Source organism: Conger conger, chromosome 9, assembly GCF_963514075.1.
Source record: "Conger conger chromosome 9, fConCon1.1, whole genome shotgun sequence".
Classification (NCBI taxonomy): Eukaryota; Metazoa; Chordata; class Actinopteri; order Anguilliformes; family Congridae; genus Conger; species Conger conger.
The window spans coordinates 27,663,723-27,691,277 of NC_083768.1; the positions used below are offsets into that span (position 1 = coordinate 27,663,723).

The following is a 27,555-nucleotide window of genomic DNA, read 5'->3' on the forward strand; positions in this document are numbered from 1 at the left end:
CCTGTGGATTGAATGGATTATGGGTAAACGGCCATTTTGTGTGTGCGTCTTTGTGTTCCTTCTCTCTGCAGTTGCCCAGAAGGTGGTGGCCCTGAGGAAAAAACAGCAGCTGTCCATCGGCCCGTGCAAGTCCTTGCCCAACTCCCCCAGCCACTCCTCTGTCCCCTCCGCATCAATCCCCTCCGTTCACATCAATCAGGTGAGGCCCCACAGGAGCCCACTGCCAATCAGACTGCAGGGGGAGGGGCCAAGTAACACCAGCTTAGGCAACTGCTTCGTTCCTTCTGATTGTGTAAAGAGTCAAGGTGGGGCCAAAATGGACCAATAATAGGCTGAGGCATTTGCATGTGCTAAAACAATGGGTAGAGTTAGGATATAATGAACAAGTGCATTCAAAGGAATGGTTGCCTTAAAGGTGTTTGAAAATGTGTTCGTTTTACAGTTAGCTATTCTGCCCAAGTTTCTCATGGAGTAACTGACACACATCCAGGCAGACACTCCATCTGTCCTGCTTTGAGTGAGGCCAGGGGGTTCTAAGGCTCAATTGCGCCAAGGCTAATTGCCTCATTGCCTGTGTCTCAGGACAAAAGCTCCTTTGGCTTTCCACTGTGGAACTAATGTGCTACGGCCAAACGAGAGTTTACTGGCTCCTGAAGTCACATTAAATCCTGTGTGTGTGTGCGTGTGTGTGCGTGTGTGTGCGTGTGTGTGCGTGTGCGTGCGTGCGTGTGTGTGCGTCCGTGTGCGTGCGTGTGCGTGCGTGTGTGTGCGTGTGCGTGCGTGTGCGTGCGCGTGCGTGCGTGTGCGTGTGTGTTTGTGTGTGTGCTGTGGGAGGTTCAAGTCACAGTAAGTGTGCATGTTTTTAATACTTTTCTAATTAGGCCTGTGTTTTCATGTGTTGTGTTGATGAGCGGGTGTATGAGCTTGCTGGTGTGCCAGTATGAAGGTTTATTCTTCCTTCTCTCAGGCTGTCTTGGACATTTGACTGCCACTAGAGGGCAGTATCATTGCTTGTGAAAGCTGTTGTCACATTCCAAACTGGTCCCTCATACCCTACGTCCCTGATCCTTGTAGATCAACACTCAGTGGGCTCACTCTGGGCTCTGAACTGAGATCAGTGTAGCCTCAGTGTAGTTGTGCAGAGGGAACGGTCCTTTTCCCCTGCTGATCTGAGATCAGTGGAGCCACACAGAACGGACTCCCTCTCTGGTCACCGATCTGAGATCAGCAGGGCCTGAGAGAACGCTGAGTGAAGGGGTGTTTGGAGTGTGGCACCTCTGTGTCTCTGACAGCTTCTGTCCTCTCTGTCTTGTCTCTCTCTCCTCTTCTCTCCCCCCTCAGCAGGCGGCTAACGGCGGGGGCGCGTTCAGCGACTACTCGTCCTCCGTCCCGTCCACCCCCAGCATCAGCCAGCGGGAGATGCGCATCGAGACCATCGCCGCCTCCAACACGCCCACGCCCATCCGCAAGCAGTCCAAGCGCCGCTCCAACATCTTCACAGTAAGTATGCGGCAGCTGATGCAGGGCAGCACCCACTCACATTACTGAGAGCGGCCTCGGCGCGCAGAGCCTCCATTTCTCCACCAGAGGGAGCCAGAGAGCTCAACCTAACCAAGGCCTTCTTCTCCCGCCTCGGAAAGGAAGTAACCCTTTGGCTTCTCTTTCGGCCGAACAACCCAACCTAATCCACCAGAAAAAGAAAAAGAAAGAAACAAAGAAAAAAAAAAAAAACTGGTTCCGAGAATATACTGTGGCGAGGGCCTGGGTTATTTTGAAACCCGTAATAAGCGCTTAATTTTTTTCCCTTAACCATTAATTTTTTTCTAAACAAAAGGACAAAACAAAATGCAATGACGAATAAAAGTTTTTTTAGAAAAAAGAAACGCAGCTCTTGTATTGTAGTCTGTCGGTGACACTTCCCCCCGTACCTGTAAGTTATATGTTCATCTCTCATTAGCCCTCCCTTGCCCCAATGTCTGAACCTTGGCCTCCCTTCCCTCTTGTTTTTAGCAGATCTCTACTTTGCTTCACAGTGGCTCCCCACTGGGGAAGAGACGGGGCGGGACTACCCCCCAGCAATTCCCCACCCGCCACCACTCCCGTCATACCCAATCAGAACCAAGATCCAGCCACAGCTCTTTTTGAAGCAGCAGCTGACAGTGCATGCTTCCCCAACCCCCCCCCCCCTCCCCCTTTCCCGCTAAAGCCCCCCCCACCCCACCTCCCCGGCTTATCCCAGAGTACCAGGGGCTTATTGGCGGCTCGGCGGCTGTGTGCTAGCTCCCCTGTTTTTCCCTCCCCCCGATAGGTAGTGACTAACCCCGCCCGGCAGAGAAACGCGCCGCTGCCCCTGCGCGTGGTGGAGATGCCGAAACACGCCACGTATCCCGTGTGGGTGCCGGAGTGGCAGGCCGAGCGGGAGTTTCAGCTAATGACCTTCTGAGGAGCAGCAGGGAGGGGCGGGGCTGGGGGCGGGCCGGGCGGGGGAAGGGAGGGGCGGTAGGAGCTGGGCGGGGAGGCCTTTCCTTTCCCCCCTCCCCCGAGAGAAAAAAAAAAAAACCCGGGCGAACAGTTGCTCGAGGCACAGGAGGTGCGCCGCTTTAAAAAAAGAACAGAGAGAAAGAGAAAAGAGTGAGTCTCCACGCACTCGTCGCAGGACTTTTCCCTTCTTTCTTTGACCGATGGCAGACTTTTCCCTTTTGCTCATCAAACGCTTTTCCCTTTTCGGAGAACTGCTCGAACTGACGAAGTGTTATATACCCAAAACACAAGACGCTCAGAAGTCGACAGACGATGTTGATAGTAGTCCTCGAAATCTGTTGTGGCCCCAATCTCTCCTACTTGTTGTGTTTGTAAGACCTTGGCTATACTGGAGAAGTTTGTAGTCCCAAGATCTGCGCTGTTCTCCCACATGTTGTTATTCTTTAACCACACTTTATTTTTGTGAGTTTGGTTGAGACTCTGTATTCTCTTTGTAGAAATTTGTTTTTCACCTCGGGGAAAAATTGCATTTTTAAGTTGAGAGTTTCTCTCAGTTTGTGTTTAGGAGTGGCCTTATAGTGTTCATTAGCTAAGTGACAGATAGCGTGCCAGTCACAGCTCTCAGAAGATGAAAAGCCAACTTGTTTCTTGTCCCAGCCTCCTTACTTTCAGCACAGCCGGCTGCTGCGCTCCTGTCCGTCGAGCGCTGAACCATCCGTGCGACCTGTGACACAAACTCAACCCAGGCTTTTACCCCTCTGGTGTTCGGCCATCGAAACGACATGTTCAGTCGTTCACTCCCGAGAGGCAGGCTAGTAATTCTGACACAAAGCGGTTTTCAGTTCTGTGCTTGTTCATCGTTGCAGATAGTGGAATATATTAACAAATCTGAGTCATAGCTTGAGGCTGGGGATGCAGTGGGCTGCTTGAAAGACCTGGTAAAATGGTGGCCTTTTTAATAAAAGGAGAAGCATTGGTGTTTTTTTTTTTTAATTGTCCAAAATATTCTGTAGCACACTCAATTTGTGAAGTGAGGATTGTTTTGCTAGAATCTAAAGTCTCTGCCTTTTTATCAGAAGGGCATATTTCTGGGAAAAGAATCAGACCGGCATCACAAAGCAGTTTTTGTGAAAATAATTAGCGCCTCTCAGAGATTAAAAAGCAGTCTGTATCCCTTACAGAAGAATGAGGAATGAGGCAGAGTTGACTAGTCCAGATCTACAGTGTTCTTCCCTGCCACCAATTTTCAGCTTTTAGGTAGCTCTGACCAAGAGAAACCAAGAGATAAAAAGATTAGATTTTAGCTGGGTGAGATATGTGTCCCCTGCATTTTGGACTGTAATATTGTTAACTGCAATGAGTTGGAACCCACAGCGGCACAGGAAAAAAACTACTGCTCAAACGCTGCTCAAGTTTACGTTGTGCAATAAATTTATCTGAATATACGGAACGCTTCTGTACATATTAGCTTGATAGGGCCCAGTTGCTTTAAAAAGCCATAAGTTGGCACCATTAAGATTCTTCCATTCCCTGAAAACAACACACCATTCAAATTTGAGACAATTGAGCCTTATGGTGCCAAACCTAGCTTGTCAATCATTTTTTTCCAAAGTGATTAGGGTGCCTGTTTCTTTGGATTTTGAAGAAATAGATGTAGAAAAAGCTCTATTCAGGAAGGGTACACTGCGTCTGCAGGCAGGCATTGGTCAGTCACCCTGTGTCCTCACCTCCTCCGTCCACCACCAGCACCATAAGCATCAAACACGTCTCTGCCACTGGCTGTACTTACAACCAACTGTCAATAGATGTCAGTAGTGTGCAAAAATCGGTTCTTTCCAAGAGCTTCCATTGTACCTTTTTGTTAACCACCTCAGAGCAGTGAGCTGGTTTTAAGTTCTGTGAGAGAGATTATTGGGAGGTATTTTTTTGTTTCTTTTTATGTCTTCAGAGCTATACTTTTTCTATGTATAAAAGCACAGTTTTGGGAGGGAGGGTAGGTGTTTCTCACCATTCCTTTTCCTGTCCGCCCAACCATTCCCATCTCTCGTCTCATCTGCAGTGACCCTCATGTATAAGTGTCCTTGGTGACGTCTCCATCCTCTTTTGTTCCTTTTCTATGATCTTTATTTAGTGTCCAGTGAGGAAGTAAAGCATAAATGGTTTAACGTTTGCCAACTGTTTTTCAATATTTACAGATATGCGCTTCTGTTTCCAACCTTGCTTCAACAAAAAGGGCTTTCCAACTCCTTCCGAATTAGAAGAGCACGGTGGTGAACGCAAAACAAAAAAAAAGCGAAACACAAAAAAAGGCAGCGAACCCGTACTTCGGCCCTCGGCCCTCGGAGCGCGAGCCTCCCTCTGCTCTGGGCTGTTCCGAGAGTCGGGCGGGGCGTGGAGGCGCTAGCGCGGCGCGTGCCTCGTGCTCTCCCGGGTCATACGCTGTATCACTCCAGGAAGTGCACGCTGGCCGAGAGAATAATACCCCTGAGGGACAAAAGCGAGAGAGAGAGAACCGCCAGTGTTCAGTAGGAAACACTGTCAAATTGGAATCAGCCAGTTCATGCTCAAGGTAACCCTTAAAAATGCTGTACACCACGCACTGGAGTGCGGCACAATGTGTGAACTCCGCACTGCTGGAAATGCTACTGCCCGCAGCCAACACCCCCAACCTTCTCGCACATCCCACCCCACCACCCTTCGCCAGCCCCCCAAACCCATACCCCCCCCACCTCCCCCACGCACTCTTTCATATATCCTCTCCTTTGGACCTTTTCTGACCACTACATGGACAACCCCTAACATACCATCACTTATTTTGTCATAAACATGGACTCATGGACTTAAAGGTTCCAAGTTGCTGTTATAAATTTGTTTCTTTCTTCCTTTTTCCCTTTTTGTTGATTATTATTATTATTTTATATTTTTTGTTTGTGTTTATGTTTCCAGCTCAAATCTTGAACGGTTGTGGAATGCAGAGAAACAGAAGAGTTTATATTTGATATTGGTCAAAGGGAGCGTTATGAAGGCCTTCATAACACATAGGCTTAGGCGAGAGGTATAAAGTGTAGTACTGTACGTGCTGAATGGTATTATAAATGGTTATGGATTGCACTGACTTGTATGAATGTAGTTTATATTTATTATTTTCTATTTATTTTATTTATTTTAGTTTGGTATGATGATTCAAAAACTGTTACAAAAGCACTTTTACTGATTGCCAATTCATAGACTGCTGTACATCTTGTATTGTATTTTATTTACAATGGTATTCTATAGAAAATATATTATATACCGTAAATATATATATGAAAATATAAATATATATATAAATAAATATAATTATATCACCTTTCTTGTCCATCCTATATTTTGTGGGGAACTGCAATGTTTGACCTGTTGAATATTTGGAAGTGAACCTGTGATTTGATTTGTATGGTGTCTGTATAAAAAAAAAAAACACGAAAAAGAAAAAAATGAATAAACTGTTGAAAATGATATCCTAGAGTGGGTTTACTTTAAATCGCCTCTACCTCTTTCCATTTGCGACTGGGCATTCCACACCATGTGACGAGTGAGACCATCTCTGTGGCGTACGTCACGTGTGAGTGTTGTACGTAAATGAGAACCAAAGACCGGTCAGTTCATGTGGCCGGTGTTATTTTTTATTTTATTTATTTTTGATTATTATTTTAATTGTTGTTTTTTTTGTGTGTGTGTGTAGCAATTTCTGTTGCTACCAGAAATTGAAGTGATCACCTTGTGGGTTTTAACTAATTTTCCTATAGCTTTTACTGCAATTGCAGGTGTATGCGACGGACCCTGGCGCTTGGGCAATGTCACAAAATGTTCTTATTCCCAAATGTAGCCTTTCTCTCCTATTATTTCAGTCATGGTTTGATTTAATCAACTGTTTTGCTATTGTATTGCCTTCTTCCTTCTTCTTAGGTACCCACCATGTCTGTGGGATTGTGCCTCTGGCATTTTTACTCTTTACCCTAACTGTTAACCTCTTCCTTCCCTCTGCACTTTAGAAAGGACTTGTCAGTGTATCTATGCAAAAGGGCACGCTAAGCTGGGTTAGCTTGGTTGTGCCACTGATGCGGACCGCCCCACTCCGGAGTGTTTGGAGTGGGGGTGAAGGTGGCAATTGGTTCAGGCCCGAGTCATGACTCTTTGGGGTAGTTTTGTCCTAATGTTTGTTGGGATGGTGTTCTGTGTCTGTTTCTTGTAAATTGTTTTTCTGTCTATGGTTTTACTTTTTTTATGCTGCACGTCAATGTAATGTTGTTTGTTTTTGCTGTTTTGCTTGTTGATTTTAAGCTTTTTAAATTTTTTTATTTGCAAAGTTTAATTTAATCCCCTCCCACTCCCCCACAACACCCACTTCTAACAATGCCCTCACCCAACTCAAAGCACATACACACACACACCCCCTAGCTCACCCCTGTCAGTCACTAATGGTTTCTTCCAGTGACTGATTGGCTCTCTTGTTTTCTTGCAGTCTCGGAAAGCCAGTGAGCAAGCAAAGAGCAGTGACTGTAAAACAGACAACATAGGCAGTGGGAGGGCCATACCAATCAAACAGGTGAGTCACTTTCTGTCTGTTTATTTTACATAAGTCATGGCATTCACTTTGCACAGGTAGGTAAAGGTCCCGTTGTCATTGGCCAGGAACATTTTAAATTGAGTCCCATGGAGTGAATCTTTGTATAATTAAAATGTAATTACTGATGCTTTTTATAGCGTGGCCACTATTAATATGTCGTAGACATGAACAGCCATCTTATCTTCCGGTTCTTACGGTATCATAGATATATGTCCCTTACCAACATACACCGATGAGCCAAAACATTATGACCACCTGCCTTGGTCCTCTGCGTGCTGCCGAAACATCTCTGACTTGCCGAGGCACGGACTCCACAGGATCTCTGAAGGTGCCCAGTGGTATCTGGCACCAAGACGTTAGCAGCAGATCCTTTCAGTCCTGTAAGTTGCGAGGTGGAGCCGTCGTGGATCATACTTGTTGTTCCAGCACATCCCACAGATGCTCAATCGGATTGAGATCTGGGGAATTTGGAGACAAAGGCAACACCTTGAACTTTTCATCATGTTCCTCAAACCATTCCCAAACTATGTGCACTGTGGCAGGACGCATTATCCTGCTGAAAGAAGGCACTGCCATCAGGGAATACCATTAACATGAAGGGGTGCACCTGGCCCACAACAATATTTAGGTAGGTGGCACACATGAAATTGATGTCCACGTGAATGCCCGGACCCGGACCCAGAGTTTCCCAGCAGAACACTGCCCAGAGCATCACACTCCCTCCACCGGCTTGTCTTCTTCCCACAGTGCATCCTGGTGCTGTCTCTTCCCCAGGTAAACGGTGAACACGTACCCGGCCATCCACAAGGTGTAAAAGAAGACGGGACTCATCAGAACAGGCCACCTTCTTCCATTGCTCCACGGTCCAACAGGGGTTAGCATCCACAGGCAGCAGGGTGCGATGCACTATGTGTCGAGACACATTCCTCCCAACCTTTGTTGCCCTCACGCACCCCACAAGCCTTGTTCTTTTGGAGATGCACCAACCCAGTCATCTGCCCATAACTATTTGGCCCTTCTGAAAGTCGTTCTTCCACCTGCCTATTTCTCCCACATCCGCCTCGTCGACTCTGAGAGAACTGTTCGCTTAATGTAAATGGTAAATGGCAGGCATTTATCCAAAGCACTGTACAATTGATGCTTCTCCATTCACCCATTCATACACACACACACACCGACGCCGATTGGCTGCCCCCCCCCCCCCCCCCCCAATGTCTAATATATCCCAGACCTTGTCATGCACCATTGTTATGAGATAATCAATGTTATTCGCTTCATCTGTGAGTGGTCGTTTTGCTTTGGCTCATTGGTTTATGCTACAATTGTTTGTAGTCTTAACATTCGTATTTCAGCTAGGAAGAATAGTTCTTGAAACTGTAGTTCCAGTTTTATACCAGCAGAGGGATACATTGTGCTTTTCATAGCCGATTCCATAAAGAACACTGATGACAACTGAACATAGATGACTGAACTTTTCACTGCTTGTTTTACGGACTAAACATGGCTCAAATGCTGTGGAATGGTGTTGCAAGCTGTCACATAATACCAAGGCACAAAGCAACAGCAACGTTATGTTTTTCTACATATCAACAGGACTACTGCTATGGGGGGTCGAATGGGGCAATTGCACAGGGCCAGACAGGGATTTCTATAAATGTCATTTTTATATACACTAGCGTTCAAATGTTTGTCTTTTTCAGCTTTTTATGATTTTTTATTTTATTTTCTCTGTAATGAAACGATTCATACATGGTCAAAGCGAAGACTCAGAGCTTCTTTAAAGAGTATTTTTATACATTTTGCTTTCATCATGTAGTAATTACAGCACTTTTTTTTTTAATTTGTCGTCCCCCATTTTAATGTTTGAGACTAATTAACATAATGTGATATAAAAGAGTTAGGTTTTAGGCTTTTATCCTTTGCATGCCACGAGTTTCTGATGTCTGTGACCTATCAACATCATCGGAGTCAACATATCTTATTTTCAGGTTGTCCTACAAGCGATACTAAAACTCTTTGCGTTTGGGGGGTGGGATTTAAGTTCAGCTGTGAATTATCCTGACACATTTTCCTGTTGAAGTCAATGGAAAAGATATTCAGGATAATTCAGTAGTGTATACTGTACATCTGGCTGCTTCACAGTGGTTTGAGGCTCATCTGACACGTTGCACCCTTGATGATTTAAAACCGACAACAGACAGCCCTGCACTGTCAGCTATACAGTTTTTTGTTTGCTTCTGCAGCAAAATTGTGTACTGGTTAAACTACCACTACAAAATTGTGTAGTGGTTCTATTCAGAATGCAAAATGTCACCGAGATGTTCAAGTTGAATCAGTCTGAGTTTTAGCCACTAGATGGCGATGTAACATAAACTTATGAGCAATGGAGAGAAATAGACTTTCTAAACCAATAAATCTGTTGGTTTCTGCTTACAAGTCCAATATAATGAAGTGATGGGTATAATAATGATTAAGAAAATGTATAACACAAGGACTTCACACAATGATATTTCAAAGAGAAATGATTGCCCAGTGGTAACATCTTGGACAGGAGCACTTACTGAACCTACCAATAAAACATAAATTTAAAGAAATGTATTTCCATAAGAATTAGTCATTGTGAAGCAAATTAAAAATATACACATTAATTCCATTAATGTTGTTGCAACATCTGCCGAGAGTGACATCCAGACATTAAAACACACTGTCCGGAATGTACTGTTAAAGTACTGGACTCTGAGGGAAGTGAGGCAGGGATCATTATTATAATTATCTAGCAAAATCACAATTATAAATGATAATTATGTGAAACATGGTTATACAATGATGTTTCCCCCATTAACCATTGTAATACAGCAAACCCTAGGAAACATAATCCCCAAAAACCACATACTTAATGCATAGCAGCTTGATCAGATACAAGCTTAAACAAATTAAAAACATTGAATGCAAGTTATTCTCGGATTAAAAATTATTACTGAAATTATTATAACTGTGGAAGTCATTTGGACAGTTATTTATAAATATATACATTTATTTTGACATGTGTGATATGAAAAGGGGCATGATGTGTCCAAGAACGGGACACTACTATCACACTGCTGAATCAGTTTGGCTTCCGGTGGGTAGTTTGTATTTTGAAGGATTGATATCAGAAGGCAGAGGGATTGTTAAGAATCTCCTGGAACTGAATCCAAGGCCGGTTTGGGCAAAATGAAAATAAAAACCTGTTTTTCCTTTCTGTTTTTTTCCAATCTAACTTCCGTTTCCTAGATGCTCTGTATCCCTTGTAGAAGAGGTGAATGTTTTTTTTTTTCACCCCATGTACAGAAAGACTACTGCAAGCCATTTTTATGAATAAACATTGGCCTTTATTGTATTTGTTAGTCTAAAATATTATTTAAAAAAGAGACTGTAGTTTTAGGTGGGAAGTCAAGTAAATGCAAATGCACTAACGAAAGCGGGCTTGGTAAACACCAGTGTGTTTCAAGCGCCGATGTTTAAAAAAAGAGCACATATACATACAAAGCCCCCTCATTTGACCATCACTAACACACTGTTTGCCTAATCTGCTCAGACCCCTGCCTCTGCCTTCTAAAAACTCCTGGCAGCTTAAAAGGTCACGTCCAGTGCAGTGTAACTGAGATCCCCACCTCGCCTTTTGAATGCGGAGGTTCTGATCTATTTAACTAATCTAACCCGGAGGATTAAACATGCGCCGGCCGGCCGTAATCCCCACAGAGCCCGGCGGAGGCCCCGCACTCCGCGGCCGGGTTTAAACCAACGCGGGCGGGCAGGGAAGGTGAGGCGGAGGTCGTCGCCCTGAAGTCTTTATCATTGAGATCCCCCGTCCTAAACAAACCGCGGTCCCCCCATTGTTCCTCCCGCCATTATGCGCCTCAGTTCAAAGGGCGCTTCCCCATATCATTGGAGCTGGAGATGGCGGGAGGCGGTACAGTAGGAGCTGAGGGAGAGATAAGGAGTCTGGGGGGGGCGCTACAATCCAATTAGGGCCAGGCGAGGGAGGGAGGGGGGGGGGCAGGGGACGCACGGTGAAAAGGCCTGATTGCTCCAAACCTGCCCAGTCATAGGCACAATCACCAATATCAAAGGGCTGGGGTGAGCGTAATTACACCCCGCTGGGCAAATTACAGCCCTCTGTCCCCCTCCTGTAAAAATGGTAAGTAAGGAAAACAATGCACTCACTTCTGAAGAGCAGTTGACACTAAGCCTATGGGCCTCTGCTCTCCACGCACCCCCCCCCCAGAAACCCGACGGTTCTGTCAAAGAACAAAGGGCCGTCATTCAGAGAGAGGCAGGAGCCGGGCCCCCCCAGCAGCCCTGCCCAGTGACAGGAAGATGTTTCAGGGATGGCGGAAATACGGAAGCTGTCACCCTCTACGGAGAGGGTTTGTGTGGACGCAGAGTCTGCCTGACTGCGGGGAGAGAACGTGTCCTTTAGATCCCCGCACTGCCTGTCTGAGTTTGTCCACGCGTGGTGAAAATCTGGAGAACTTTTTGCAGTTGAAAAGTGTTACCTATTGTTACCTATTTTTGTGTAATTGTTTGCAAAATAGCACAATGTGAACATGGGACTCTTATTCTTTGTGGCATGCATATGCCGTTTCTGACATAATGTGGCTTAAGTGTGTAAATACTCCCTCCCAACATGTAAAGCACCTAATTAAGAAAAATTAACAGCTTGTTAAAATTCTGGGATTGTAGCGGTGGTTGGAATTAAAACTAGCGTACGCAGGGGGGCCCTAGGACCGAGGTTGGGAACCACTGAACTAAAATGAGTTTAAGGGTATTTCTGCCTGTCATTTCAGGATCAACAAAACACATTGATCAGCTCTTATTAGTGTCTTCACTGTTTCTATTGATTTTTAAATGTTGCCAACATTAAGAATGGTACATTTTCACATATTTTATAGATCTGAGAATAAGTCCATAAGGATGCAACATCTGTAAAACAGACCACTTGCTGTCACCATGTGACCAAAGTGCACTAATCAATTAAGACCTGTGTACAAATAAGGGAACCGTCATTAAATCAGCAGCCTTCGTTAACCCTTTAGGGTGTGCGATCACTAATATGTGATTAGAATGTTCTTAAAGGGACATTCCACATTTCACTTTGGTACAACACAAGAAATTCTGAGGAGCTTACATTTTATTTGAGTGAAAATTTTATTTTGAGTGAATATTAACAGCATCAGCTGTCCCTGCTGATCATTAAAGGTTGCCATGTCTTCATTTTTGTGACCTCTCCTAAATTAATAGTCTTAAAGCTCACACTAACTCTCGAGGATAATAGCTTGATAAAAGCGAGTACTAACATCAAATTGTCTGTTTTCTCTCTAATGCTCATCTAACACTCATGACTGGCAAGTGTAAGCAAACAGGTTTTAGGACACAGAATTTTGTTTAAAAAAAAAAAAACTTCTAAAAAACCTGCTCTTCAAAGGGTGAGGGTCACTTCCCCACCGTTTATGTCTCACCCATTGCATTCAGCCCACTTTGCAAATGTCCCTTTGTGACTTTGATGTAAAGCCCATTGCCATATCTTTCTCTTTATCAAACCACAGAGATGTCCTTCCACCTTGATGAATAGAGATTAAGCTGGGGGGTGTTACCACTGATTTTACCTAAGAGTGTGGGGCAGCCAAACCCCCCTCCATTTTTATTTCCGGGTGTGGTATTGATTCCACACCCACTCTTAACAGCCCTGATGAATCAAATGTATCACAACACCTCAAAAGCCCAAAGGTCCTTTTGAACTATTTTTATTTTATTTTTATTTTTTCTCAAGTCTTTTAGTAGCTTACCTTGTTTATATACAACAACAGGAGCTTGGAATTAATTAACTTGATCCATAAATTGATCCATTGTACTCTTAAAAATTTATATTTAGTTTGGTTTACTGCACAAAGTAAACAGCTAACCATACAACTGCCCTGTGATTTATTTGCTTTATTTGTGATTTATTTGCTATTTATTTGATTTATTATGAACACAGGACTATACATTCTCAAGTGCCCAGGAAGCAGTTTGACAGAACACAGCAAATGCACACACACACACACACACACACACACACACACACACATACACACACACACACACACACAAAACCAAGATTGTGCTGTTAAAATGATTGGGTACTTCCTTGGAAGTTAGGTTAGAACATTGACATTAACACATTTTAAATCTTGGACTCCCTTGAATTCATGTTATGAATGGGCTAGTGATCTGACAGCATACTGCAGCAAGTCGATCAGTGATATGTTCTTAAACACCCCCCTTTAATTGCAGTTATAATGATGATATCATTTATTTAATTGATGTTGGTAGACCGCAGCAGTACCCCCCCCCCCCCCCCCCAGTATAATTTGCAGTGTATTTTGGATATGATACCCTAATTCAATTATAATAAAACAATAGATGTATTTTGTACTATGATGACCTGGAAATTTGACCATAATATCAAATAACTGTAATGGGACTTTCTTCATTCTTAATAGCTTCTTAAGTACTTAATTTACAGAAAATAATCATATTTATCATTTTGGTACATGGAATGATACTAAAATGAAACCTTCTAAAGCAAATGCATAAGTGTGTTTAACATTTTTTATTTATCCAAATGTGGTTCTTAGGAGCCATTGGTTTACATCAGTCATTTTCTGCAAAAAAAAAAGATAAAAGTTGCTCTTGAATTCAATAAAACTTTCTTTGTTTCAGATTGATTAAACACCATTTGCATTGGTGTCTAAATCAAAGGCTCCAACACTTCAGCCTCTCTCTCTGCTACCAATTAGGGTGGGAGGAGATTAAATGTCTGTGCAATCTTTGTTCGTTTGAGCTACCTGTTCTTCTGTAAGCACCCTGCTTAACTGCAATTTTCTACTGCAGAAGTTTGGGCTTTTCATTTTTATTTTATTTTTTTCATAAATTTAGTAGCCATTCCAGATTATTAAAGAATTCCCTGGTACAAATTTGAATCATATAGATAACTAGATACATTGTTTCAAGCGATTGCTGATCTACTAAACAATGTGCTACAAAATTAAATTGGTTTAAAACATCAACATGATTTACAACATGCCAGTTTAACTAACTTCTGGCTACGTTTAAGGCTGTGAAATGCGGTTTATGTGCCTGTTACAAGAATATTACCCAATATTAATAGAACGATAATCACCCTCCACATAATTTCTCGTATTTACTCATATTGGTTGTTTTAATGCAGAAAGATGCATCCACTTTGGATTTATGGTTTGTATGGCATTCATCATTAGATATTGCCATTACATTTGTAGTCACTAATTATGACCATATAATTCAGTTTTGTTAGCCTTTCACCTTTGTCCTAATTAGTACACAAAATTGATGGGATAATTGATTGATCATCAATAAATATCTTTCAGGAAGTTTGGGGTTTTTAAAATGTCTGCTTTTAAATTTTAAGGGCAATTAAGGGAAACCTTCTTTGAAAAAAAATACACCTTTCTATAGTACATACTGTAGGCAAGGGGTTGGTTTAAAAAGTGCTGAGACCCGCCCCTTTCCTTGGAGCCAATGGCTAAAGTGAAGCGTGGCAGGATTAGGGTGATCGTCGGCATGCAGCCGAGAGCTCGGGGTCACGGAGGGTCAGCTCCTGATGTGTTAATAAGGATTAATCCCTGCCAGGAAAGGGCTCAAGCAATGAAAAACATCCCACCCCTCCTGCCCAACAAGACTGGAAAAGCACAAAATTCCCCTAATCCTCTAATTGACACCCCTCTACCCCCCTCCCCCCCTCCAATCTCACTGCTCCCAGACCTGGCTGTTTCCCTGTTTATAGTGGAAAGGCTGCATTGTTTGCAGTGGGATTACTCAGGAGATAAGAGAGTAATCTGAACACTCGAGAAGGCAGGAGAGATGAGCGGGCGAGGCGGTGTTTCTGAAGTTCAGGAGGCCAGGAAAGAGGCTACACGGGTCAGAATTAGTTTAGCTTCAGGAAGCAGCTGGGCTTTTATAATGTCGCGTTTTTCACATTAAGCGCAAAAAACTGCTCACACTGCAACTTTACTGCCAGAATCCTGTCAAGTTGTCTCATCCTGACGTCAAAGATTTGCATGGTAGTAAATTCTATTCCAAGAATGCGCCTGCCCAGAAAAGCTGCTTCCCGATGATTTTGCCACTTCAGTTGCATTAAGAAAAGTGTGAAATTAGACTTCTCAGAGCTTTTATGTAAATGCGCGTTCCCCCTTTCCAATGATTTTTTATTTCTTTTGAGAACCTCCCCCCCCCCCATGTTAACCAATCAGTGCAGTCTTGTGAGATTTTACATCTCTGTACACGAGTAGCCGAATACATGGCAGTGGCTCACCATTCTCTCTGCCTACCGGTGAAAGCTGCCATCATTGTTATTTTGTTTATTACATGTAAATACAGAAGTCTCTTTTCACAGTAGACCTCTCGGTTGAGTAAGTGATACTGAGATTCACTGCAGCAATCGTGAATATGCAGTTACCTTGGACCCAGGTTGCTTACATTTGCTGCTTTTAATGAGGATAAAAGGTTTATTTTCGCACTGACAAAACCACAGGTCCACAAAGTCAGCTGCACCAGTGAGCTGTCTTGAATTAACATTTAAAAATAGCTAATATGCAAAAATTGTGCCAAAGCTACAGCAATAAAAATCTTAGGCTTGGATGCACCATACAGTACTAAATGGGATATCAAATCATGGACTCCCTGTGAACCTTAATTGTTGTCTTTGTGATTTACGTTGTGTTTCGGTATTTTAAGTTGGCTAGGTAAGCAGTATTTGGATAGTTAAGTTTGGTCACTTTTGCTTTGTTGTTTGTTTGTTTATTTGTTGTTTAAAAAAATAAAAATAAAATGAAAAATAGGCCCTGGTCCTTATCTTTGTTGTACAAGTAGCAATTGAAATTGTACTTCCCTCTAGGGTCTTTCACCGCACTTATCCCTGGTTATGGGTATGCACTTTGTTGTACGTCGCTCTGGATAAGAGCGTCTGCCAAATGCCAATAATGTAATGTAATGTAACATGATGCACAAAACCGTACACAATAATCTGATATGCCAAATCACTGGTATAACTGAAGGGTTAGGAATAGGTGCAGTGACCTGATATCAGTCACCTCCAAAGCTGTCATGTGAGATTCCACTGATGGCTTTCTGTCTACTGTATGACAACTCAACAGCATGCCTGTCCAAATTGCCTTGTGCCATTTATTTGTTCCGAACCAAAATTACTGCCTTCTCTATCCATACACGTGTAACAGTGATAGCTTCTTGTGCAGTTTCACATTTATCACTGCGACTAAGCAGAGTAGCTTTGTACATATAAACTGCCTAACTCTTAACAAGAATAAGTGCAAGATATGCCTAATGATCGTTTTTATTATTCATGTTCCTCAGCCAACACACTGTCTGTGACAGTAAATTAAATGAATATGAATCTGTTGCTATCCCGGTGGTGCATTAGGCCCCATTTTTCTCTGCATTAACAAATTATCCTTATTGGCCCAGCTCAGCTCCATCAGTGCTACAGGGCTACCAGGATGCTTTATTTACATCCAAACGGACATCTCTTTGGGAAACGGGGATAGGGTTTCCGTGTAAGGAAGAGGCAGATTTTGAAAGGGGGAAGCCTCAGATAGCGGCTCCACTTGTATCCACTGGAGGCTCAAGTTAGGGAAAGGGAGATGATCTCCTTCAGAGAAAGGAGTGGGGAATGATATTCTTTCAGAGCCAAGAGAACAATCTGCTCTCCTGGGTGTGCAAGCATAGATATTCACCTGCGTTAACCCATGTGACCACCCTTTAGTGTTTCTGTGTTTTTGAAGTCCACACCTGCCTGTGAGAATGGTTAGCATTGCCGATTTGTGAACTAGTTCACTTGCAGAGTCTGAGTCATGATAAGGACCGACCCGTCACTCACCCTGCATCTCTCTCTCTCTCTCTCTCTCTCTCTCTCTCTCTCTCTCAGGGCATCCTGCTGAAGAGAAGTGGGAAGTCCCTGAACAAGGAGTGGAAGAAGAAGTATGTCACCCTGTGTGACAACGGCCTACTGACCTACCACCCTAGTTTACACGTGAGTCTCTTACAGTCCTACTACAAAGTTTACATGCAAGTCTCTTACAGTCCTACCGCCCAAGTTTACATGCAAGTCTCTTACAGTCCTACGACCCTAGTTTACACATGAGTCTCTTACTGTCCTACCACAAAGTTTACACATGAGTCTTACTGTTCTTCTACCCTAGTTTACATGTGAGTCTCTTAGTGTCCTACCACCCTAGTTTACACATGAGTCTCTTACTGACCTAGCTTTCCTGAAAATACATCAAGCATTTAAAAATAGGACCTCAAAATAGGACCTCATTCTTGTATCTAATCCAACACAAGATTCTTTGAAAATCCCAAAAAACATGAATTTCTCTTTCAGCTGTGGGCTGTTGAGAGAGGGTAAATTCTCCCCAAAGAGTTATGTAATAATTTTTAAACTAGTGCCAAACCACACTGATACCTCATGGTGTTTAACAGCATCTTCTGCTGCCTTTATTGTCTTATAAGTACAGTTGTAAACTGAAGTTCAAATGTGTTTCGCAAAGCGTGTGTGAATGATCTCATTAGAAGCAGTGCGATTCAGTCTACAGGAAAAGGGCTTTATGAAGACGATTTATGAAGGCGTTTGGTGACGGGCGAGCCGGCGGCCAGAGGGCCAGGCCTCTTGTCGGCCGTTGGCGGTAATGGCGGCCCAGCTCTGCGTGCCCGCGGAGGCCCGATGCCACGCTGGCTTGTATTTATTATGGCGCTCTCCACACGGCGGCAGCGACCGGGCTGCTTCGGCCATCCATCTCTGTCACATCCCCACTGTGCCACTAATGCCTCTTAAACACTCGGCTGCAGAACGACAGCACCCCTCTGCTCTCTCTCTCTTTCTCCTTTTTGCTCTCACTCACACCATCTTTCTCTCTCCCTTTCTCACACTCTCGAGTACTCTCACACTTTCACACTCTCTCTCTTTCTCTGTCATTCTCTCTCCATCTCCCTGTTTATCACCAACCTCTCTTTCATTCTCTCTCCATCTCTTATCTATTTCCCCGTCTCCTTGTCCTTCCCTCACCAATTCTGTCCATCTCCCTCTCTCCTATCTACCACATCTCCCTCTTTCTTTACCTCCCATCTTTTCATTTCCATCTCTCCTCGCCTTCATGTCTCCTTCTCTACTTATCTCCCTCCTTTCTGTTGTCCTCTCTCATGATCACTCACTGCCCATGTCACTGTGTCTCTCTCCCTCCCTCTGTTTCTCTGTCGGGCTCAGCGTTCCTCCTCATTCCCTCTCTCTCTAAAGAGGAAGGAAGACTGTAGAGTTTAATCACCCACTGCATTAATGTGCTCTTTTAAAGGCTTTAATATGGACATTTGGGCCATAATGGCCGTCTCTCGCAGTCCGCTGTTACCAGAGCTTTAATGAATTGGTCAACAGCTTTTTTCAGCCTGTTTATTGGGGCTCTGGACAGTAACAGCCTGCTGAACGGACATTAATGGGTTTCATTTATGTCAGTGATACGCACGTATAAATGAGATGAACACGCAGATCTCACCACATCAACAGCGCACTTTTCCTGCCAATCAAAATGTGGGACAAATGCATGCGGCACATTGGAAGCCATTTTTGACAGATCTTTGCAGCTGTTATCAATTATCGTTGTTTCTTCGATCTAGTAAAATTACTACCCTCTAAAGTTGCACAGTTGATCCTTAAAGCTTTCTTAAAATGCAGACTTTTCCACCTCTGTCCTCTACACTGAGTCATTAGGAGGTGTAATAAGACACTGGCATTTTCAGCAGAGCTGCTTTTAGCAAAGTCTCCCGTGGGACACATTCCCATAAGCATCTTAAGAGGGAGAGAACACTTTTGCCCCCCTCGTGAAATTTCGAGATAATTAGAAATACCTCCGGTGAGAGGATAGTTTCCTCACTGCAGAACTGGTCTCTTAAAAACGATCAGGAGCTTAACTTATAATTGCTTTTAACGTGCGATTCTAAATAGAGCTTGAAATAAATTAGCATCCCCCCCAACCAAAAAAAAAAAAAAAGGTACACTTTTTGTTGTTCCCAAAAGTGAAGCAATGTATACGTGCCATTTACACATCCAATCACGTGTCCTCTCTGTATGTCACTTATTTTCTAAAAGAACGAAAGCAGAAACGATAGCCTACGACCGAGCAGGAAATGGCGCTAACAAAGGGGTCTGATGAGGGAAGAAAGGCTGTTGATAATTGTGCTGGAGTAGTTATGATAGGATTGTGCGCATGACGCTGGGCGTGCGGAGTTCATTAAAGCCAGGTTGCTCTAATCACCGGGCCCCGGCTCATTGATTGGGATTGGAGCCGCTTGCTACTCGGTCCGAGCGGAGGGGTGCGTCCGGCCCGCTCCGACTCGCTGCGCCCGCTCGGTCGAAGAACTGTTGCTGTTCCGCTTCTGAGCGGGGAGTGAGGGAGAGAGAGAGAGGGGCCGAGGAAGAGAGATACCGAGCAAGAGAGAGAGAAAGTGAGTGGAGGAGAGAGAGTTGGTGGGGGGGGGGCGAGAGAGAGATTCCCTTTCATTTCGCAGTCAGTCGAGCCACACAATCCCCTTCTGTTAATTCTATCTGCTACATCAATTAAATTGTTTGTAGAAACTAATTGAATGTGGCTTAATCACACATCTTAATAGCTTTCCACGCTCTGAACTGGCTGTTAATTCCAGCAATAAAATGAAATGAGAGCGCTCACTGGGTAATTAGCGAGGAGGCTTGCGAAGAAATTAGGGCTTTATGGCGTGTAATAAAAGGAGAGGAGTTGGAGGGGGATTCGACGGCCGAGCTCTCGCGCTTTTTTTTCTGCTGATCGCAGTGATTTCCGCCCTCACTTACTCACTCGCTCAAAGTCGCCAAACCCATTTGCTTTTGTGACACTTTGGCCTCAATCAAACTAGCGGATTCTGTGTAAATGGGACTGCTCGGATCCATTAAGCGGCGTCTCAGCGATCGCGCCGGCGCGGGGTGCAGGTGAGGTTAAACGCTGTCGTAGCGCCGCTTGTTGCCGTCGTGCGTGTTGCATTTGCTCAGGTCTCAAGCACCCCAGGTAACCGCCGTTTTTCCCCCAACTTTCCGATTGTGAATATTACGATCGTCAAAGGTCTGCCTAGCGTTGCTTTGTAGCACTCTGTTACACTCATTCTGATTACCAGCCATATTCTCAGGGTTATGAATTTCGGATTGGTACACAGAACTAACTGAGCGAATCCTCCAGGAGTTGTGCGTAGTTAACAAACAACAGCGCTTCATCATTCCCTTCAGAAGCTCACGATAAGCAAAGGGTGAAAATAAAAAATAAAGAATTATGCAATTGTATGCAAAAGTTAATGTCAGTCCTCTCAAATTGAAATGAGTGACTTCAATGGTTTGTGGCAGTGTTGCGTATGTGCTCTGTTCTGATCTCTAACCATGCGTGGTGCATATGTGATTTTCAGGACTACATGCAGAATGTGCACGGGAAAGAGATCGACCTGTTGAGGACCACGGTCAAGGTCCCGGGCAAGAGGCCCCCTCGAGCCGTCGCCACCATAGCCCCCACAGCCAGCCCCAAGACCAACGGTTTGGCCAAGGAGCGCAGCACCCTGCAGCTAGGGACCGGGACTGCAGGTAAGAAGGGGGCCCCCCAAAACGACACAGTCTCCTCATAAACATTCATCAGAGGAGCTAACATAGAGCATTTAAGGCAACTGACCATTTCCACAGTGTAAGCCCTGTGTTGGCTTTGAATTTACAGATCAGTTTAAGTATTAAGACCACCCTCCCATCTCTACACTGACAAAATTGTGGATTGTAAGCAGATTGTGATATTTGCAAGGTCCATTAAAGTTAATTACAAATGTTCACTGAAAATAAAAAACATATGGCATGTAGCTTTTAAATAATGAAATGAAGTGGGCTAGGACAGAAGTGCTAACTGGGTTTACTGATGTGTGTGTACACCTTTGCAATCAATTCAAGTCACAGGGAAAGATATGACCTCACATCACACAGAAAGAAAGGTACATTTGCCATTTACATTGGCTTCATGGCATGCAAGAAAAGTACAACAGTGTATTTTAAAAGCAGGAAAATCATTTATCAATACCATGTTCCTCTCTCAATTATGGAACCACAGTCCTCAGTGAACTGAGCATATTGTGTATGATGGTTGTTGTAATTATTTATTTCAGTTCAGTTGAAACTATACTCTGTGACATCGGCGGTGTTTTACGTTTGTTACACATCACACTGTACGAAGTAGCCCTGTCTTTCATTGCTATCACATTTCGGGATGTGGAACAGTTTGAGAGCGGTAGCAAAAGAGATACCATTTCAAAGGTGGATTAATTATGCTACTTTTACTTTAATATTTAGTATCGAAGGTGTCATTGAAATAGCAGTTGAATTAATTAATTTTTGAATTTGGCTACTGCTGTGGGATAGCAACAAGGTTTTGTTGTTTTGTAGAGGAACACTAATAAGCTAAAGTTGCTGCTTGCGTTGGCCGTAGCCAACAGTGTGACGCGATGTTTGCTGTATTTGAAATGATTCACCTGCTTCTGTCAAATTTTGTCCTGGTCATTTTTACAGCAAAAGCGGTACTTTCCTACTTTGCTATTTTTAAGCAACAGCAGTTAAGCTTACTCCCTTGTCTAATTTTCATATAATTTAAAAACAATTAACAATTAAAAGTAGACCCCATTTGCATTTTGCAGTCGTCAACTTCCAATTCCATACCTTGTTCGATTGACTGGACCTGTTCGGTTTTCTGATACTAATTACTTGTATCGCTTTTAAGAACAGTAGAATAGATTTAGCAGCAGTCAGTTTTAAATGTCTGTATTCGGGTTGCTTGGTTTGAGAAACCTTTCAGTGGAAAGTGTGGTACATTTGTTTCAAATGAGCAATGAATATCAAATGATCCACCTTAATTATCCCCTCTGCACAGTGCATTTGGAGTTCAGCATATGTTTAGATTCCAGGAGAGAGGTGCGGGTGGAAGAGTTCATAGGCAATGCTGAACAGAGTTAGAAGTAGAAAACAACATTGCATTTCGGTACAGAAGTGGCAGAGATTTTGTTGAAAACATGGAATTAATTTCAATTTCAATGAACATGTTTCCTTTTTTGTCATAAACATGGAATTTACGCCATGTCTCACATGTCCTGAACGAGAACCACTGATGTAATGTTTCAGCGAAACTCTAAAATGGGGGAATGAGGTTTCTTTGTTTAGAACGATTGGTATGGAGGAACAGCCTGGATGCTGTTGTTGTCCAGACTGCTCTTCCTCAAGGTTACCTGGTTGGCTTCTCTGCAGTGGGCCTTAAAAATAGAGCTCCGGAGCCACTGGAGACCGGAGCGGCGACCTGGGAAGACATGAGCCGGATATGGGGGCACGCATTCAGAGTAATTAATACAAATGAAGAGCACGGTCCCGCGTGGTTTCTGCCGTGGCTATTGGAGCAGTTTTTCCTCCACTCTCACCCACGGGCTGGCCCCCTCGGTCATTTCGGGGGTAATTACAGTCGGAGCGGATTCGGAGACAGGGGCCGCCATTAATTTGCGACAGTGAGCTAGCCGGGGCGACGTGGGGCGAGGAAGCCGAGGCGTGTGCCGGTCGACGAGGCCAAGCCGGTAAGGACCGCGCGCGGCCCACCTCGACGACTCGTGTCCTAATAACAGCCCCCCACCCCCACTGTGGGCCAAGCCTCATCTGTCCTGGCCTGGGTCCAGCTCCGGCAGCCCTTCTAAAGAGGTTAATTAGCCTAAAGGAGAGCAGAAGATGCCCAAACGCCACACACGGGGGGCGGGGATCGCATTCCAGCCCACAAACAATTAACCTTCAGGAGAGTGTGGAGGAGAAGCAGCACAGTCCTCAGGGTAGAGGAGGGGACTGAGGGGTGAGGAGAGGCACGCTTCTTTCAGCCCAAAATGGAGGCCCAATTACGAGCCTGCGCTGGGACGTACGTTTGTATTTTTTTACTTTCTTTTTTTATGTTGAGTTTGCTCTCTTGCCACCTCTTCAAACTGTTTTTTTGCACCATTCCATTAACGCTTATTTTTTATTTATGTCAGTTTTCATCCTCAGCTGTATAAATGACTTAGGAGTTAACACCAGAGGCGCCGCCAAATTTTCACAAATGGCGTCACACATTTCCGCGGTGTATCTGGAAAAAGAGGAGCCTTTTTATCAGGGTGTCTGAGACCCCCTTTTGCACATTACAAATCAATCTGCACAGAAAATGGTGTTAATCTCTGCACAAGAGAAAAGGTTACAAATCACAGCATGTCTCCTCTGAGTGGAGGGCCCGCACTTGATTATGCAATCTGATTTTGATTTCATTAGGCATGCAATTGATGAACAGAACAAAGGGGTAATTTTTCATTCAGGGAAGGTGAAGCAGGGACCTGTCTTTTCTTTTACCAATTCATTCACTTCTTACATCTCCAGACCCTTTTACGACCAGTGAGGAAAACGCTCCGTAAGAGAGGGAGAGAATCGGGAAGTTAATGGAAAAATACAAAATTTAAATATCGGCAAAATAGAGAGAGGAAGACTCTGCATGAGCCTTCAAATTAATTTCTTCAGCAAGTACAGTCCCTGGCTGATTTTAAATATTATTATCCTGTTAACGTGCACTCGGTTGTGTCACCGGTGACAGATTCATTATATCAAAGTATTAATGACCTCCATCGCTTTTGGCAATTGTGCGTGCTTGCGTGCGTGCGTGGTGGGGGTGTTTAGGTGTTTTACTGTGCTCAGTTGCCAGGTACGACTTGGTTTACTGTGGTGTGGCACCCTGACCCATCGCTATGATTGCCATACCAATAACTGAAAGAGAGAGCGAGAGAGAGAGAGGGAGGCAGAGAGAGCAGGCCCCCAATAGCTTGTGGCGGGGGGTGGGGTTGGGTGGCCGGGGGGGAGGGGGGGTGGTATTACATGGCCTCAGTTCAGATGATCTTCTCCCACATTAGCATTAATGCTTCATTATCCCCTACTTGTACATAATGGAAACAACTCCACGGAGGGGTCAGGCTGCGACACGGCTCATCAGCTTCTGACGGGAGGCGGAGAGAGGAGCAGGCTCCGCGGCTCCCCGCTAATCCTCCCCCATTCAGCCGCTCCGCTGTCCCCGTCTGCACAAACACACCGCTCCTGCTACACCGTTTCACTCCCGTTCCCCATTCAGCCACACAAACACACCGTTTCACTCCCGTTCCCCATTCAGCCACACAAACACACCGTTTCACTCCCGTTCCCCATTCAGCCACACAAACACACCGCTCCTGCTACACCGTTTCACTCCTGTTCCCCATTCAGCCACACAAACACACCGTTTCACTCCCGTTCCCCATTCAGCCACACAAACACACCGCTCCTGCTACACCGTTTCACTCCCGTTCCCCATTCTGACTCCATCCTCAACGCTGCATTTATCGTGTTTCTGCGTTTCAGAATAACCTCTCGTCGGTTTCGTTTTTTGTCGTCGGCACTCTTCGTCGGTGGCCGCTTTTCGAGGCTTGCTGGGGTGACGAGACGACGCGCCCGTAAATTGATCAAAGGTTGTGTTGCGTTGCTTTATTTAATCAAGAGCGATCACAGACTGCAAAGTGGCATTAACATTGAAAACCAAACAGTGTTAATAATACTGTTCGCTCCAAGCCTGCGTTTTTAATTGCTCCAGGTGTTCCTCTCTCAGTTTAATTTGTAACATCTTTGTTTAATTATGATCATGACTTGAATGATGAGATCATTGCATTGCTACAGCAAGGCTTTTTCTCAGCTGCAAAAGTGGATCAGTCTGTTAAGGAATTAAGGGTTTGCACCAATATCAAATATAACAAAGCACACACAAAACTCAGATCCCATAGAAATAAGAGGGTGCCTATTCTGACACTGAGGGGCAGTCTTGGAGCTTTCTAGGACTGCGGTGCCATGTTTTAAGCTTACTGCTACAAAATCTACAAAATAGGACTTGATTTATGCATTTATGTATTTTTGAATGTATTTTCATAGATTTTATTATTTCTGTTTGAGTAGCACATGGAATACATAGATGTATTTTCTACATATGTTCTGTGTCTGTTGCCAGCTGTGTTGACTGACATTGTCTGAGCAGTTGCAGCTCTTCAGCCCCGGATAGAAGGGCATGTAGCAGCTCCGCAGTCAGCCAGTGCTCGGCTGATGTTAACAGCTGATTATTTCAGCCCTTGTAATTACATTATCTGCTCTTTTATGCAGAATAGTTCTCCAGAGACTAATTGATGGATCCATGTTTAATTCATTAATCATTAGCATCAGGTCTGACGATTAGGATAGGAGGTGATTGCAGAATTTTAAATGTAGCTCAATCTTTTCTTTTTCCGTTGTTGTTATTTTCCTCTATTTAGTTTTAATGTTACAAAAAGTGCAAATAACAGAATGCAACAGTCAATTACTCAAGGGCAGAGAAACATTATTGTAAATATTTTTAATTATGAAGTAAGATTCTGCAAAAAAATAAAATGTATATATATATATAAAAAATCTATAAAAATAATGGAGGAAAGATTAAACTAATGTAGTGCGACATGGCTTAGGTCTGCTGTTAGACCCAGGGTTCCTTCACTTTCATTTGTTGTTTACAATCCATTTGGGAACCAACATCTCCAAGGATAAAGTCTCCAGTCCACTTGTATTCATTATCTAAAATACAGGCCCTCTAACAGCCACCTATGAGGACCATCTGCTGTAGCAATAGTGTAATATATTTGAGTCCTCTCAATAGCACAGAAACAAAGCACACATAAAACTCTGATTCTGATACTGAAGGGCAGTCTGGGAGGTTTCTAGGACTGCAGTGCTCACTGCAATCTACAAAATATGACTTGATTTTATACATTGATGCATTTTTTAATTTATTTTCATTGATTTTATTATTTATGTTCAAGTAGCACATGGAATATATAGATTTATTTTGTTCTGTTGCCAGCTGTGTTGACTGATATTGTCTGAGCAGTCGCAGCACTCCTAAAGCTGCTATGTAGTTGTTGTCTGTACTAGTCTGTAGTTTGACACGGGGCATTTCATGGCTCTCAGAGGATTTTTGGATGTTAGACAGTGTTCCTCCCAAACACACTTCAGTGTCATGGTGGGATGTGCCTTGTCATATTGTACCAGGCAAGTCTCTCCTTTGTGCCTTTTGGATCATAACTTTGGCAAATGCAAATATATTAATTAAATGCATTGTATAGGCATAACCTTTTTATTTGATCCAAGTCTCTTTAGTTGTAGGCGCTGGTGCCTATTCAACCACCACCAACACCTGAAATTACTTTGAGTAGTGATTCAGCTGCTCAGCAGGTAGACTATTGGTACTGAAAGCTTGTCATGTTTTTCTTTCTGTTGTTTGGACTTTTCATATGCACATATAAAAATACAGAAAATAGTATTGCATTCAAATAAAAATGCATATTTAATTAACATTTAAACTAGTGAGTATTATAAATGTATTGTATTGGAACTGGCAAGTAAAGGCAACAGAAAATATTTAGCAAAATAAAAAGTGAAATTTTACTAAACTCTACTCATTAATGTGCATCATGTTGTAGAGGGCTTAGCTAATAACATATTTTCTGCAGATGGCCCAGACATAACAAACAAATTAAATACAAAACATAATAACTGGTAAACTGATTATATTTAGTTGTTGCAAATGGGAAAGAAATCAATGTCTATTTTCTGATGAAAAAAATAAATATCCATATCCAATCCATATATATATATATATTACACAATATTTAACCAAACGGTTAAATCAAGCTAAATTTAATTTAATTCCCATATGAAAATAAATACTTTCACAATAGATGCACATTTGGGTAAATAAAATAATAATTTTATCGAAAGTTGTTCATAACCTAGCGGTGCGTTGGGTGTGAAATGTGTGTGAGGCACATTCTGCAGTGCTGTAAAACTTTCAGTGCTGTTCAGCTTGAGACTGTGCATTATTTTCAGCAGCCCGAACGTCACTGGTAATGCTTTGCAGAATGAATGGGGGTGTGGTGGTGGCGGTGGGAGCTGTAGTGATTGCTGTGTTTTGAATTCCTTCACAGTTGCACAGCTCTGTGAAATAGCTTTCAAAAATGTCACTTTGGTAATATAAAAATTGGTGCTATTGCCTTTTAATTTATTTTCCTGTTGAAAATGTATTATGAATGACTTGCATGTGGCTTTCTCTTACTCTACCCTGAACAGCCAGCTTGCGGCGTGTTACAGTGTATGTGCACTGCTGGTTCATCTAGAACTGAGCCAACTGTCTTTTCCAGGGAGTGAATACACTTTTAGCCATGTTTTTCCTTATTATTTTTTTTAGCTGATATTAAAATAGTCTTACTATGTATTTATG

At 43.4% G+C, this 27,555-nt stretch overlaps 1 protein-coding gene across 4 annotated transcripts in view; it reads left to right on the top strand.

The window, feature by feature from the left end:
• The window catches only part of agap3 (ArfGAP with GTPase domain, ankyrin repeat and PH domain 3), a 242,271-nt gene that overhangs the window by 161,531 nt on the left and 53,185 nt on the right, over positions 1–27,555 (top strand). For 3 of the 4 annotated variants that reach the window (XM_061253759.1, XM_061253761.1, XM_061253758.1), the window contains exons 7-11: positions 72–199; positions 1,342–1,500; positions 6,983–7,066; positions 17,091–17,195; positions 20,621–20,792. In XM_061253759.1, coding sequence (XP_061109743.1) covers positions 72–199; positions 1,342–1,500; positions 6,983–7,066; positions 17,091–17,195; positions 20,621–20,792 — 648 coding nt within the window. The remainder of the gene's footprint in view (positions 1–71; positions 200–1,341; positions 1,501–6,982; positions 7,067–17,090; positions 17,196–20,620; positions 20,793–27,555) is intronic. The other variant, XM_061253760.1, reaches the window with a different exon arrangement.